This window comes from Corvus hawaiiensis, chromosome 3, assembly GCF_020740725.1.
Source record: "Corvus hawaiiensis isolate bCorHaw1 chromosome 3, bCorHaw1.pri.cur, whole genome shotgun sequence".
Taxonomy (NCBI): domain Eukaryota; kingdom Metazoa; phylum Chordata; class Aves; order Passeriformes; family Corvidae; genus Corvus; species Corvus hawaiiensis.
In genome coordinates, this window is record NC_063215.1 from 58,299,557 (window position 1) to 58,315,037 (window position 15,481).

Sequence of the window (15,481 nt, forward strand, 5' to 3'; positions counted from 1 at the left end):
TATTTCCCTTTTCTGATGCTTACAGAGCAGGTTTACTGCATAGTCAATAAGAGGCTTTAGTGCCAAGGGATTACTCTCACAGCATCATAGAGTGATGCAGGGCTCTGCTGAGAAAATGTAATTCCCATCCTTGTAGAAAGAGTGGAAAATTACAGCATTCTTTAGGTGAACTGACCTCTAGTTAAAATAGCTGATAAACAATGCCCTGACCTCTGATTTTATTTCCAGCACATGGTTTTGAGTCTAACACAGTTGTTGTTGCTGTGACTTTATGAGTAAATGTTGCAGGTATTTCAGCCTGTAGCAGCCAGAGAGGGATGGCTGCAGAAAAACCATATTTGTGTGCCTTCCTCTGGGTGTGCCTTCCTGGGAGTGTGCTGCCCCAAGGTTAGTAAAAGTCCTTGCAATATTGTGTAGTCTGTCTAGCTTATTCTCATAAAACCTCATTGGATGACAGATACCTAAATTCATTATTGATGTTATGAACTTTGACTGGACAGAACAAGGTCTTATCAGAATTGAATAATGCTAATATGGAAAAGGAAGTGAAAACATATGATGGAAAAGTTATTAATAAAAACGAGTCATGAGAAAAATGAAGATTCTTAGTGATGCTATGAGTTCAGTCTGCTGGTTTCCTTTGGTCATGAGGCAGCCGTATGTGAGGAGCTCCAGAATTAATAGTATAAGCATGTACTGTCAGCTGACTCTTGCACTCAAGTTTTTTCTTCCAGAACTTCAATTTTGAAAGGATAATAGCAGAGGGGCATTTAGGCATTTTCTATCAAGGACATAATTTGAACAAGTTTTCCTTGCACATCTTGCATGAAATACATGGCCTGAAATACAAATATCAACTGAACTAACCTAGCTATGGGGTCACCTCTTTTTCCCTTATCTCTTCATCTGGTGTTCCACTAGGTGTTGGCTACCACGATATCTCGATGTCTTTTACGTATAAACAAAACCCCCATCATCATGATTGTCATCATCATCAGTTCATTATCTTAAAAGAAAGGGTGTGAATCCTCCAGCAACCTTGCAGATAAGGGGCCAAATGATGTAAATAGTGAGAGAATTTGTCAAAGAGAAGAATTTTGCTAGAGAGAAGCTCATCTGGGTCCAAACTCAAAACAACAATTCAGATTCTTGGCAATGTGAAAACAGAGGCCTGATAAAGGAAGATGCACACTGCCAGGTGTCAGTGCTCTTCCTCTTGGTGATACCACCATGTCTCTTGCCATTATATTGACTGCTTCAATATTCCTTGTTATTTGTAGGAGGTTTTCTTTCAAGAAGTGTTAAAAGGTGTCCCAGGCAGAAGGATGCAAAACATGCATGCTGAACAGGGCTTTATCTATAGTCATTTGTGTTCAATGATTTGTAATTTTAGGAGACGTTGGGTCCCTTGCATGACCCAGATAAATGTGGGGTTATTACAGTATCTCTGAGCATAGATTAATTAGTCTAAGATAGAGAGCAAGGGAAGAAGTGTTAATTTTGCCCTAGGTAACTGGTGCAGAATAGAGTAAAAATATTTTTATATTCAGTCATAATATATTTACTCTCCTTAAGTTTTGTTACTTGAGTTAGGCATATAGTCACCAAAGGTACCCTCCTTGGTCAGAAGAGACAAATAAGCACCCTGAAGGCAACTCAGTGCATCTGTGGCCTGAGTCAGGCAGTGTCTGCTGTTAAGTTGAAGGAGTTTGGTCCTGAAACCCACAGATAACAAGAGGCTGATTTGAATTACAGGGGATTTTTTTCTTTCCTTTTTCTGAAGCTTTACATATAAAAGATGTGGAATCACTTTAGAGGATCATTTAGTCAACATACACTGAGAGAGCTGGTCATTTTATTCCTGATCTATCTATATTTACAAAAAAGAAAAAATCCTGTGGCAAATTTAAACAACATATATGTTAGCCAGAGATTCCCAACCTTAGTCCAATTTAGTTATGGACCTGAAAGAATACTTTCAACATGGTTATAACTCTCCATAGTGCTCCTCAAGATCGAATTATACATGTTGGCTTCCAGTTAGCAGCCCTGTGTGGTTGTGTGGTGCAGTGGATATACAAGACATACCAGTTTTCTTAAAATTAATTGACTTTATCTTGCCTTGCACTGAGTCTGATGTCATCTCAGACAGATGTGAAAGTATTAGTTCTGTTTTACAAAGGTGAGAATTGAACCACAGGGTAGACAATGTGTCTCATCTGAGGGAGGTCTGCGGCAGAACCAAAAATTAAATGTGGAGCTAACTTTCTCCCATTCTAGTATCTAGATTAAGATTACTGTACAGCAACGTATATTCCATATCTGCCTTTTTGTGTACCCTTATTTGTGTAATAACATGCATTGTAAACAGACAGTTTTGGATGGCAAGAGCCAGAGCAAGCACTGCAGGTATTTGCTGTACCTTGGAGGAATGCTACTGAGATATCTGATATTACTATAGCCCTGGTTCCTTTCCCAGCAGGAGCCACTCATCACAGTGAAAAATGAGGGACTTGGAACACTGACACCTAAAAGGCTGTTATGCCAGGAAGGACCTGAATCCAGATTTGTGAGGAAGGAAGGAAGTATAACCATATTCACATTGAACTGGCAAGTGGTAGCATCACCTGCCACCATCCAACACGTTGGAAATGCCAAGAAAGTGCTTTTCCCACAGCACAAGATCACCACAAAGAATATTACTGTAAGACAACAAGTCCCACAGCTGTTTCACAGGCTGACACAGAAAGAAAAAGCCATAAATATTCCCAGCATTAATTTCTCTTTTTCACTTCCAGATGCCATCTTCAAACCTGTTCAGTCATTCACTGCACTGTGAATCTCTTTGTAGTGTTCCAATTAGTCAATTTTTTTTAACACCTTAAGCCCTAAAGTGAATTGGAAACCTTTGATATGGGTTTTATTTACTTTGCTAGAAGCTGTCTTTACCTTTTTTGTAAATGCTTTGTGTGACTCCACAAAGAAAAGCTCAAGTGTTTTGTCCAGATGTTTACTAGGCTCCAAGACCAAAAGAAGATGCTGGAACATATAACCTGGCTGTCTGAGTAACAAGTCTTGCATTTGCTGCTATGTATATCAGATCCAACAACTTTACCTCTGAGGTTTCTTGTCTCTTCCTCTTAACTCATATTTGACTATCTCCAAATTTTCATCCAATTCAGGGATAAGAATCACAAGGCTTGACAAGCACAGACACCCACCCATGCACAGTCATGCAGTGGACCACAGGCTGTGAGTATATGACCTTTCCAGCCTGCAGCAAGGGCTGCCTCGCCCCTGTACATCTGCATCTGCTCATCAGCACCCACATGGTGGGTGTTACCAACCCTTGGATCAGCTGGCAGATCTCCATATGGGAGCTCCCACTGACTTGCATTAGTCAGCCAGGTGATGAGCAGCTGGGCACAGCCTCTTTCGCTGCCGCAGCTGAAGCTGGAGGCAGACATGTCCCAGCCCACTCAGTGGGCAAGGCATAGTGCCATTGGCCTTGCACACCTTCCCTGCACTGTTATTTTAAACTCGTAAAAAAAAAAGGAATACAGATTTGCAAGTGTGCCATGCTCCAACTACTTGTGAAATTTCTGTAATGCTCCTGTCAGAACCTTATAATATTATATTTTTTTCAGAAAATGCTTGCATGCAGGAATGGGGAAGAGCAGGTCTAGCTTACTGGATTCCTGGTGAATGCAGTGTGACTGGTACATAATTCTCAGTGTGACACTAATCTCTGTACCCTCAGTGAGATGACCACAACACCTCTCTGCCTAGCTGAATATAATGCCTCAATCTTTCACACAAGGCAGGCTTAATAACACTATAGAATTTATTTTTTTATTAAAAGGAAGAACATGAGAAAGAAAATCGACCATCTCTATATATTTTTAATAGGGCATCAGAAAAATTAAGTCCTGGAACTCTGAGTTGTTGTGAATGTGCCAATGTGCCTTGTTGCAATATAGGAAACATTACTAAGCAGCTTGTACGTTGTTGACAGTGGAGTTCTTTAGAAATACGGATAAAGTGCCAGCTGAAGAAATAAAAGCATAAAGAGATTAAGCAAGGTACTCTCCAATGAGATGGGGGACTGAAAACAAGACTTTTGGCCTTTGGTATTCTACCCCTAGTGCAGACAGACGAACCACTGAGGGCAAATTTAAAGTTTAAATGCAGAAAGGCTAAGAATAATTTAGCTGCTAATGGCAGCATTTAGTCACTTGCAAAGCATAACACTGTGGACTTCTCTACACTTATAGGGAACTCCATTACTAGTGCTGTTATTCACGATTTTCACTCAGCAATGATTTTCACTTATGCATGTTTTATCCTGAGCCCTTTAAACCTTCACACAGGCAAATATTAACGGTGACATTTTAAAGAATGAGGAGATGGGGAAGTTGGATGACTTGGGCCACTGTCATATGATGATCCTGAAACAGAATAAACATTTTGTAAGGCTTGTGACTTTCAATCCCATGCTCAACTCATTTGATATATAGCCCACCTCCTACAAAGCAAAACTTGACAGCAGTTTTGCTCCTTTGGTGACTGACCCAGACTGACTGACTCAAAACAGTGGTTTAAATTACAACTATTGGACTTGGGATCAAAGTCAAATGCTGTCTTCTCCCAGGTTCCATGAGGTTTGAAAGTAGCACTCTGTTTTTGACCTGATCCACAGTTTTGAATTCCTTAGTGCTTAGTGGCAGACAAGAGGCACAGAAAGGAAAGATATTTCTCAGGAAGAAAAGGTGTTTGTGACAGTGTTTGAGATATGAAAGTATGAAATAAGCAATGATCTGCATATGCCAGATTCAGCTGAGTAGTAACTCTACAACTGCCTAATCCTATTTTGATTTCACTATATCTGTTTCAAAATGAATAGAATGGTAGTAAAATATGCTCAGCTTTGTCTGGAGATAGCATTATGAAGCATTTTTTACAGACCACATTTTTCTCATATTTAGTAGTATGTATAGATATATATTTATATATTTTTTGCTGTGATTGTGTTTTTAATGGAATACATATTTATTCTATCTTGTTTAACTCTTCTATGTTGAAAAGGATACACAGAACTTACAACTCTTTCATCAAGTCTCAGGTCACACTGATGAAAGGTCTGTAACCACTCCAACCCCAGAGCATTTGCCTTGATTATTTCATGTATATTTGTCTTTAGGTGCTGCAACCACAACTAGAGAACTTCCAAGTCACTTTGGCTGTGTGAGTTGAATCATAGAATAATATAAAATGACTTCTATTCATGCGTTTGTGCTCACTGAAACATATGTACAGTAGTGACTAATGAATTAGTGAACATATTTGTTAGAAGCAGCTTAATAGGAAAATGTGTTTTGTTCTTGGAGGGGGGGAAGGCTATTACGAGGTTAGAAACTGTGAGAACCAACATTATTTCATTAATATAATGAGTGTTTTCCCTTTATACATATTTTTATTCTCAGATGTGGTGTTTTTAAATATTGAAGAATATTATGAGACTGATACATCAGGTCCCACTTTGTTAAATAAGCTTATTCGTGGCTGCCAGGAAAGGACATAAACATCTCTGAACATTTCTCATTATCTTGTGCCTTTAACAGTGTCTCTCAAGTCCTGTTAATTCAGGGATTGCTTAGTTTTTTGGAAAACTATCAATGGACCACCTTGTGCAGCACAGCTACAGGATTCAAATTCACAAAAAAACCCTATAATGAAGCTAAGCTTTGAGTGTTCACTCACTTGCCTTTATCAAGAGTGTTTTGAGAATATTATTTCCTTTATTTCTGTGTTTCTTCTGCTTTACTGATTACCTAGAAAAAAATTTGCAGCTATTACTTTAGGTCACCATCTGATGTTTAATGGACTTCCTGTACTGTCAAAGACCGTGAAACACCTCTGCATGGTACCTAACACGAACCATTACTGGAGATGAGATCCTGGACCAAGAGAACCTTTGCTTGGAACAAAGAGACAATTCAAATTCTCTTTAAGCAATTTAAGAATGCTAAACTGGTTAAAAACTATTTTATCAGTATATTACAGCTATCGACTTGTAAAAAGTCCTGTTTCGTAAGACACTGTCATTTTCACAGAAAATCTTAAAATAGATTCCAAAATCACATTTTACTCTGAACTGGCTCCACTGGAACAAAAACATGCTTCCAGGCTATATGCCATCATCCACGAGCATGGCTCAGCATCCTGACACTTCTGTGAGGCCGGCTTACAAGAAATGCAGAACTGCTGAGATGCTGAATTCTTTTCACAACACGAAATGTTTAGACTGCTAAGAAAAGAAAAAAAAAAAAAAAGGGAACTGGTGTGGGAGTGTGTGGGGAACTCCATATAGAAAGAGGAAGTATTGTGTGACTGATCAGGAAATGGGTACAAAGCATGTGTTTTGGTAGTATTTTCACTTGTTTTGGGGGCATTTCCATAGAGAACTGGAATCTGGCCCTGCATTTAGATATTACTTCACTCCAGAGTGAAAGGCAGGCACTAATTTGGAGAGAAACACACCAGCTGTCAGCCTTTGCACATAGCAACACGGCACAACAGCTGAAGGTAGGTCGCACAAACACAACATCCCACGGAAATAGCAGTGTTGTAGAGCCATTCTTGGCTGCAAGAATCACAAACAATGCTCTGACTTCTATAAAAAGAGAAGGCTATTTTCCAGGCTGTATTTTCTGAGAGGAGTTTGTTCTCTTTTACCTCCAAAAACTCTGGAATACGTCTGTGCTACAAAAACTCCAGGGAAATAGGCACGGCAGCAAGGTGCAAACACAATGAAAGCCCTTTCTGATCCTGCCTGCCAAGGCACTTCTTTACCATGCACAGATTTGACAGGATAGAAATTTAGCCCTCATCTTTCCATAAACATTGTCTGGTCTGAAGTACACTGCCAGCCCTTGTGATGTCAGGGCTGTTCACTCCTTTGGTTTTGTCACGTGATTATCTTTTCCAGAACCAAGAGAAAAATTCCAAAAATGTGACAGTTCTTCTTGTGTAAAGTGAAGTTCTGCTTATTCATTTTCTCTTGAGCAAGTTGCTGTTAATCAGATGTTTGCAGAGTTGTGGGAGGGTAGTGTACTGCCCTCAATGCAATGAAGTAATTTTTAAAGGAAGTCCTTGTATGGACAATTTGTTCATTGTTTTGGAAGACTTCAAATAGCATTTCCAGAAGGGCCAATTAAAATTCCAGATTTGATTCCCCTTACTAAGTCATTCCTCAGTCAGCTGGGAGGCAGAGAGGGGAGCTTGGGTATGCTGGTGCAAGTGAGCAGCACAGAAAGCTGAGACAAAATCCCTAACAGAGGATATTTTGGATCTTCCACTCCAGAACAGAAATGCAATTCTCCTGCAGAGTTATAAAGGGACTGAAATAAATGAAAGATATATTTCAAGGGCTGTCATCATAAAGCTCCTGAGCAACATGCTCAATGATGTAGAGTGGGACAATTATTTGGAGGACTCGTTTTGCCATTGGCTTTCCCCTCTCTGGAGAATGAAACTTCTTAGCTTAAATGATTTCAAACTTGACCCATCCCCCTTTGCTAAGTAGATCATATTAGTCTACATTTGTCCTGTATCACAGTGTAGCAAAAGTGTCATGGTGTAATTTCCTGCACTGCTCCCCTGGTCTTTGTCATGTCTTCTTTTTCAGCCTTGTTTTTCCCTCTGTCTTCTTTCCAACCTTTCCACTACTCCTTGGAGTAATCTTTTTGCCTTAATCTGCTTCTTCATTTCTCCTTCTACAGATGAAATGAAGCACACAAACCAGTGCTCTCTCAGGCCTTTCTTTCTTCCTAGCTGCATCACGTTGAAGCCAGCACTCTGAAAGCAACATCATCAGCTATAGTCACCTTCAGTGGAACATCATGAGTTCAAAGTCATCTTCAAAATTATTTCAAGTAAAAGAGATCATTTCTCATGGTTTTATCTCATAGGGCAAAGTCAAATAGGATGTGGAAAACGGGAGAGTTTTGGCCACCCACTTAGAGATGGACATTAAGAAACTGGAGGGAGCCAGAGTGGAGGGCTACTGGGTTGATCAGAGTTCTAGTGCACCATACCACTGAGGAGAGGCTGAAGAGCTGAGCTTGTGTAATCTGATGAGGAGGAGGCCAAAGGCAGTTGAACAGCAGCCTATGACTTCATGATCAACAGCTATGATGACACCAGAACCAAACTGTTCCCAGTGGTGACAGAAGGTGCAAGAAGAGGCAACAGCAGCAAGATGAGTGTTCAGCTTGGCCACTAGGAAACAAAATGCAATACTGGAGCGTAGTGCAGCCTGGGTACAGGCTGCTTTGAGAGCTGGAGGAAACCCTGTCCCTGGAGGTTTCCAAGCCTTGATCAGACAAAAGCCACACTGACCTGCTCCAGCACTGATCATAGTCTGGCCTTGGAGTGGGATGGGTGATCCACAGGGCCCCTCTAAATAGCACTAAAACATGACAAACATGTATTTATCCCCTCAAAACACTTAGTGAAGAGTTCTCTGTGCTTCCCTCAGTTAGCCAATCCCTCCTGAATGGGAAGAGGAAAATAATATTTTTTCTTTTTTTTTAAGTGAAGGATCATATAAAGCAACTTGAACAGCTAAGGTAATTCTGGCATAAGTAGAATACCTCTAACTCTTGCTTTAAATGGGATACATCTCATGCAGGTATTGTCCCATCGGTTTTTCCTCCCTTTCAAAACCCTACATTTGTGGAAGTGCTAGAAGATGTGCAGGCAGAGCACAATGCTGAGAGCCCAGGAAACATGCCCAGCAGACCAGAACCTGTACTTTCTGTTGTTAAAACTGTGTTGGGATTCTGACACATCTGTTATGTAGTAACAGACCTAGGAGGAAAAAGCTTGTGTGCATGGAGAAGTATCTCTATCCCCCATCCAGGCTGCTCTGGAGCTTGAAGGGTATCTATAGAGCCCAGGCCATGTAGGTCACCCTGTATTAGAATGTTTACTCTCAGTTCTACAAACCAGTGCAGACACGGGTTTTTATTTTTAGGTAGACAAGTAGCCTTTTAGTTTTAGTGGGATGATTCACATCCATGCACTGATGTATATGTGTGCCTCTAGAATGAACATTCTTTATTTGTTGTTTCAATATTTATGTCTTTTCTCTGAGTTACTCTAATGAGATCTTTGTTCAATTTTTGTTTTTCCTGGGGCTGTCTACAGGCATCCAATGCTTTTTACAGGGCTGTGTTTCTTTTAAAGTTTCCAATTCCTTGGCATGAATAAATTCACTTTTTTTTACTGGGATGCTTTAAATACTTTGTTTAGGACAGGTCGTAAGCCACAGTCTTGCATTCTCTTTTAACATACTTGCAATCTTATTTTTTGTCCAGCCACATTAAAAGCAACAGCAATTTTCCATCTGTTTTAATTTGCAGTAAATGAGTTTATGCTGCTGTGTTTTACACAGACAAGAGCTTGTCTTCTTTAGTAATTATTTCAAGACAATACTGTTTGAATGATGTGATAGACTAAATGAAAATGATAACATATCTCAGGTAAACTAAGCAATTTTCCTCAAATATATTAAATTCTGATTATAATAAAAGGGTTTTAATTCATTTCCCTCACCACTGAACTGATTCACAAATTGCCTTCTGAGAAGTACAGTGACAAAGCATATGTAAGTATCTACTTGAGACTACAGAGGATATCAAAGAGCATTGTGACTGTTGACATAATTTAAAATGAATCTATGCCAGTGACTGAGATCACACCCCTTAGTCCACAAATTCCTGAGAAGTGGGAAGATTTCCGAGGTTTTCAAACAGTCTTAGACATCAGTCATTGCTACTGTTTACATGGAAAAGTTTGAAACATAGTTTCTTCTCCACATGAACAGAAGTCTCTTGTCTCCTGTGCAGGAGCTGAAGAAGCAGAAGGTGTCCTTGAAGAAGCTTTCAACTCTTTCCTAAGGCAATCAGTCTAGGGACACCCTGCTCTCTGCCTAGGGCCTTGAAAGGTAATTAGGGGCTAGTGCTTAGCAAGCCTTAGTTAGCCCTTCTCTCTTCTGAAACACCTCAGAGCACTTGCATTGGTGCGAAAAGAATTAAAAGTCTCCGCAGTCAGCCTGTTCTGTTACGGGATCCATTCGTGCTGTGTGGTGGTAAGGGCTGATGGATTCCAGCATGCTGCTACATTACATTCTGCCTTGGTTAGGGTTCCCCTTTCCTGGACAAACCTCACTCATTGAGAAGTGCAGTCACACAGATTTCTTTGCAAAATGTATTGCAGAAAAATATAACACAGAGAAACCTTGGACCACCATGACAAAAGAAAAAAAAATTGTATTTTTTCCTTGTAAGGAAGCAACATAAGCACATGCCCACTGTCAAGGTCACTTTTACAAGCAACATCAAAAAAACCCAGAAAATTATAGCAACTTTTCCTGTGGGATCCTCACAATATGACCTTTTAAATTAGTTTATTTCAATGTCTATAAAATTCAGAGCAATAGTTCTCCTTGGGCAGGAGTCAATCAATAGAAATGAACAACCAGGAGACTCCTGATACTCCTCTTCTGTGACACATTTTCCTAGAACTTCACCCTAATAATCTTGCAACAACCCATGCATTTGTGTTATTTATTGCTTAGCTGTGTGCATAACACACAAAAAGCTTGTAGATGATGGCCCCTGTACTGCTTTTCAAACATACGGTGCTCTCCTCTAAGGTCTTGCCAAAATGTGATCCCTGCTGGGGAAACAGGACCTCAAACATAATAAAGCCACAGTTTAGATACTGTCTGGAAGGGATACTGTGAAGGAAATGTTAGGGCAAGAGAAAAGGTCAGATCTGGATATAGTACCTGCTCATCACTCTGCTATTTTCTCCACTGGTGTTTTTTTCATCCTCTTGCCCTCCCTTACCTTCATCCTCCATAACTGCAGCAATGTAGCAGATCCTCTGGAAACCTCATCTAATGCCACACTCGGGAAGAAATCATCCAGAGTTCTGGTTTGGCCAATTTGGTGCTGACCTCCTTCACCATATGGTATAGTAGGTCAGGTGCCAGACTTATAAATCAACAGAAAAAGATGCAAATTAAAAAAAAAAAAAAAAAAAAAAGTATTAAACCCCACAAATACTTAGTTCTGTGTTATATCTGAATGGGCTGTCCAGGAAAATGGACATCAAGGATTCCCTGCCACTGAATATCTCCAAGAATAAGTTAAACCCAGCTCATCCAGCCTTCCTTCATAGTCAAGGGAGAGAAAATGACACAGGTAGGGACTGATTCTTCTCCTCTTCAACCAGTTCTCCTGTAAGTCAGAAGAATGGTGTCTGTTCTTTGTCACAAAAACCAGTGACAACTGTGACAGCAGCACCCCCTTTGCAGAGGTCTGAATTCAGGTGAAACAATGGTTTTGGTTTTTATTTGAGAAAAATTCTTCAGAGCTACAGGTACTGGAAGCACAATTTTTTACAAAAAATTTAGAATGTGAAGTCATCACAGACCTTGCAAATTGCAGCATCTGAGTCGCCATGGAGTTCTGTTTCCTGCCTGACACCAGTGGCTCAAGGTTGACCTGCAGGGAAATCTGGAAGGACTTCTCATGCCTTCAATCTGGACTGTTACATTTCTTTTTTAGTGCAAGTTCAGTATGACACATAGAGAGACATGTATATTAACTGCAATTAAGCTTTATTAGACCTTTGATCTGCTACCATGTTGTAGTGTATAAATGAATGCATTAAAAGAAAAATCAAATGTAAAATAATTCTCTTCTGTAAGTTGCAAAGCTGAATTTCAAGCTGTGCCTTTAGAACACCTTCATCACATTTTTAATCGAGCTAGCTTTTGTGTCAGGAAATAGGGCTTTGTTGGAAAAGATAAGGGAAAAGTAGAAAAAAAGCTGATGTTTCATTAAACTGAGAAATGCCATGGGCATGAAATTGTAATCTTTACATTTGGCAGTTGTGCCCTGGCAGAACAGCCCTTAAACTTCAACTACTCTGGGAAGAGGTCCCAGATTAGCAAACCGTGAGCACTTTTTCTGCTTTAACTGAAATTAGCCTGGATACCCAATTAACATGGGTAAGAAAAGAACAGCTAGCATCCCCATCTCATCACCACTGCCAAGAAGTGGTCCCTAAATACTGTATTTTTAACTGGGTCATTTCCCAGATGGGGTTCCACATGTAGCCAGCTGTGGACTTAATTGAGAAGACAGTAACTTGGTAGTGAAGAGAGTGCAGGAGTGAGCAAAAGGACATTGAGAGCCCTCCCACTGCACACATAGCTCGTAGCGGGGTAATCACTGGCCTAGTGCACTTCAGGCAGAAGAAAACACCACTCAAATGAGTTAAATCAGCTTCCCTGTGTGGACTACCATATTTTTTTAAAAAGAATTTGTTATAGCTATAGCTACCACTGCTTAGGAATCAGTGTAATTTGCAGCATTCACACACTACCGTGAGATCTCATGACTGAGTGAGCATATTAAGCTAATTGAATGTATTTCTAAACTTGTTTCATAAAAGTTTATCATCTAGATCAGGATTTAATGTCTATGCATAGAAGCCAAGACTGGTTATAGGTCAGGGGAATTAACCAAGACCATTAAGTATTCGAAATCAAAGCAAGGAAGTGAAAGATTTCCTCCTAATGGGGACAGAGGCTTCTGGGATTTTTCCCAGGGGGGCAGTTGCAAAAATGGCAAAAAAAGCAGGAAAAAAATCACCCAAACATCCAAGTGAAATCTGCCTCAGGATCAGACATCTACTGTCATGTTAGGAGCAGTTTATGTTTACTGGGACATTTGCACTGTGTCGTCACAGCATTTTTAGGGGTAGTTTTTTCTTGGTTTAAATGTAGTTCTGACATGTCATCTAACCACAATACCAACAATCCAAGTTAATCTGGTATACTTTTCATTTGTAAATAATATCAAAGCTTATTATTAGGCAAAGGGAAAAAAAGACAAACAAAGCACACAAAAAAAATCCACATCCCTCTAAAAAACAAAACTCCAAGATAAAAAGGAGATGGAGTAAGAAGAATGCATGTGAGTTCAACATATTCAATTTAATCTATCTATGCCAAAACTACTGAGGCTCCTCTTTGTGCACAGCTTAGTTCTCCTGCATACAGACCAGGGGTCACTGAGTGGCCACTTTTGCCCTCAGATGCATTCAGAGGACTCTAGCTATAGCTAACAAGAGCTCTGCTCACACAGCAGGTCAATGCTGAAACGTGTCTGACAGCTTATTAAACAGATCTGCTAGAATTCTGTTGTTTCTCCTCATTATGCCATTGCATAATTCCTCTGGAGCCTTCGTGCTGCACATTGTGCGCTGCGGCCATGCATGCAAGTGCGGTTGTTGTTGTTTTCGCCCAGCAAACACTCCGCGGGTGAGAGCCTGCGTCTCACTTTGACATGAAAAACATCCTTCAATTAGGCTTGGCTTGGAGACAAAGCACTTCAGCCCAGAATAAAGGCGCATCAGAAGCAGAGCACGCTGCCTGCTCAGCCCCGCTGCCCGCCCTGCAGCACACCACCCGTACCTGTGTCCTCCCCACCCCAGAGGGTCCTGGGCTCCGGCTTGGGCAGCAAATCTCCTTTGCTCTGGGGCTCCTTCATCTGAAAAACACAGAAGGAAACATCAGGTCATGAGAGCTTCCTATTGAGGTGGGTTTTGCTTTACAACACTTAAGACCAAAATTATTTTCCATCCAAAGTGCATATTTCAGGCAACAGTGCAAGGCCCCTCTCCAGCTGTTTCTATAATCAGGGGCAAACTTACGAGGTGTGAGGTACTGCGATCTTTCAGAAAAGAAAAGGGCCCTGTGAGTCACTGTATTTTGAATTGCATTTTTCCATTTAAAGTATGTGTGTTGATTTTATACCACAGACCAGATGGTCCAGCCCCATTCTCCTGCCTTGGCCCTGCAGAGGTAAGGGAAGGGAAAGGAAATGGTGGACAGGGACCCAGAGGGTCTGTCTCCTGGTATGGAACCGTTTGCAGAGAGCAACTTTGCCTGCTTTCATTCACAGCAGGGACAACCTTAACAGAGGTGGGATTTGGTGTAGGGGATGCACAGGTGTAATCCTTTCACATATCCTTGGGATATCGCCAATGTGGAAGCTACAGACGCATGTTTCCCTTCCTGATTAACACTTCATCCTCATCCCTGCTATTGCAGTACATCTAACTTCTTGCCCTCTAGACCTCTCTTACTCACACATGAGGTTTGAATCAGAGCTAGGCAAGAATTTTGAGAACTAGGGGTGTGACTGTCCTCTGACACCACTTTGATAAAAACTCCTGCCTCAGTGGTGCTGTTTCGGGGTGATAAACTGAGTGGGAGGGTGAAGTCAGTCAGCAGGATTACACCTTTGCTAACCCTATCTATCCCAAAGTACTTTCCAGGCTCTCCATCCTACTGAAACGCTGCATCCAGCATTAGCATGGGAAGCAGCAGTCAAACAGCAATTAAGGTGCTGTAGAAGAACAAGGTGAAGAACTCCCACTGGAATTTTGGCTTTTGGTAGAGTTCTGGTGTCCAAAAACAGGAGAAATTTTCTTGTTAGCATCAAAACTTAAACATTTCTTCATAGAAATGCACTTTTCTCAAAGTCTGCAGTCCTGATTGATTAAGGAGTTTGTCAGTGTGGGTCTGGAACTCTGGTGGGTCGCCTATGTAGTGTTTTCAACTGTCCTGTTCTTTGTAGTGTTAGTTTTAGAAATACTTTCATCACAAAGAGTCACAACTCAAATGGCACTTCCCTCCCATTACACACACTCTAGACAGGTGTGAAGCTGTCTGGAGGATGCACAGGATTGCAGAACATTTAAAAAGTGGCTCACTCTTCTGATTGCATATTTCTGATTATCTTATTTCATAAGATTAAGCACATGACAAATAATATGGAAGAAAATGGCATTCAGGACAGCCACTGTTCTGGCTACTGTAAAACTCCTTGATTAAAGAACCAGAGGGACTGTGGGAAAGAAGCAGCACAGAAATAGAAAGTGTAGGATGAAGGGAGAGAAGGAGAGAAACTTTGATGCATTCCAGGCAGAACTGTGATAATGCCCAGAAAAATGCAAGCTCAGAAAACGCAGGGAAAAGCATTTAAGAGAAAGCACATGGATCTGCATTTACAGAAAAGCACATCTTTATGTATGTACAAAATAATATAAATGCCAAAGCCACTGCGTCAGAGACAGAAGTGTTGTGTCCACAACGTCCATGAGAAATACAATTCAGACTTCGGATGCTGCGAACCCTCAACTCTGTTACTTAATGGAGTCCAGTAAAAGTGGAAACTCTTGGCTACCCTGCCATGAGATGAGAGGCATCACTATCACAGTTTGCAAAGATAAAATCTGGGAAGTTGTACAGACAGGCCACATGGAAAGACTCCCAAGGAAGCAAATTTGTGCTAAACAGGTACTAAAGAGGAGCAGAGCAGAAGAGGAACAGTGC

General features: G+C 40.8%; 1 protein-coding gene and 1 long non-coding RNA gene across 3 annotated transcripts in view; one reads left to right on the forward strand and one right to left on the reverse strand.

Annotated features, from left to right (window-relative positions):
• The window catches only part of SGK1 (serum/glucocorticoid regulated kinase 1), an 81,291-nt gene that overhangs the window by 11,103 nt on the left and 54,707 nt on the right, over positions 1 to 15,481 (reverse strand). For both annotated transcript variants that reach the window (XM_048297340.1, XM_048297339.1), the window contains exon 3: positions 13,556 to 13,631. In XM_048297340.1, the coding sequence (XP_048153297.1) occupies positions 13,556 to 13,631 (76 nt within the window). The remainder of the gene's footprint in view (positions 1 to 13,555; positions 13,632 to 15,481) is intronic.
• The window catches only part of LOC125322936, a 56,303-nt gene continuing 54,424 nt past the window's right edge, over positions 13,603 to 15,481 (forward strand). Inside the window, exon 1 of the long non-coding RNA XR_007202297.1 lies at positions 13,603 to 13,679. This is a non-coding gene — a long non-coding RNA (uncharacterized LOC125322936). The remainder of the gene's footprint in view (positions 13,680 to 15,481) is intronic.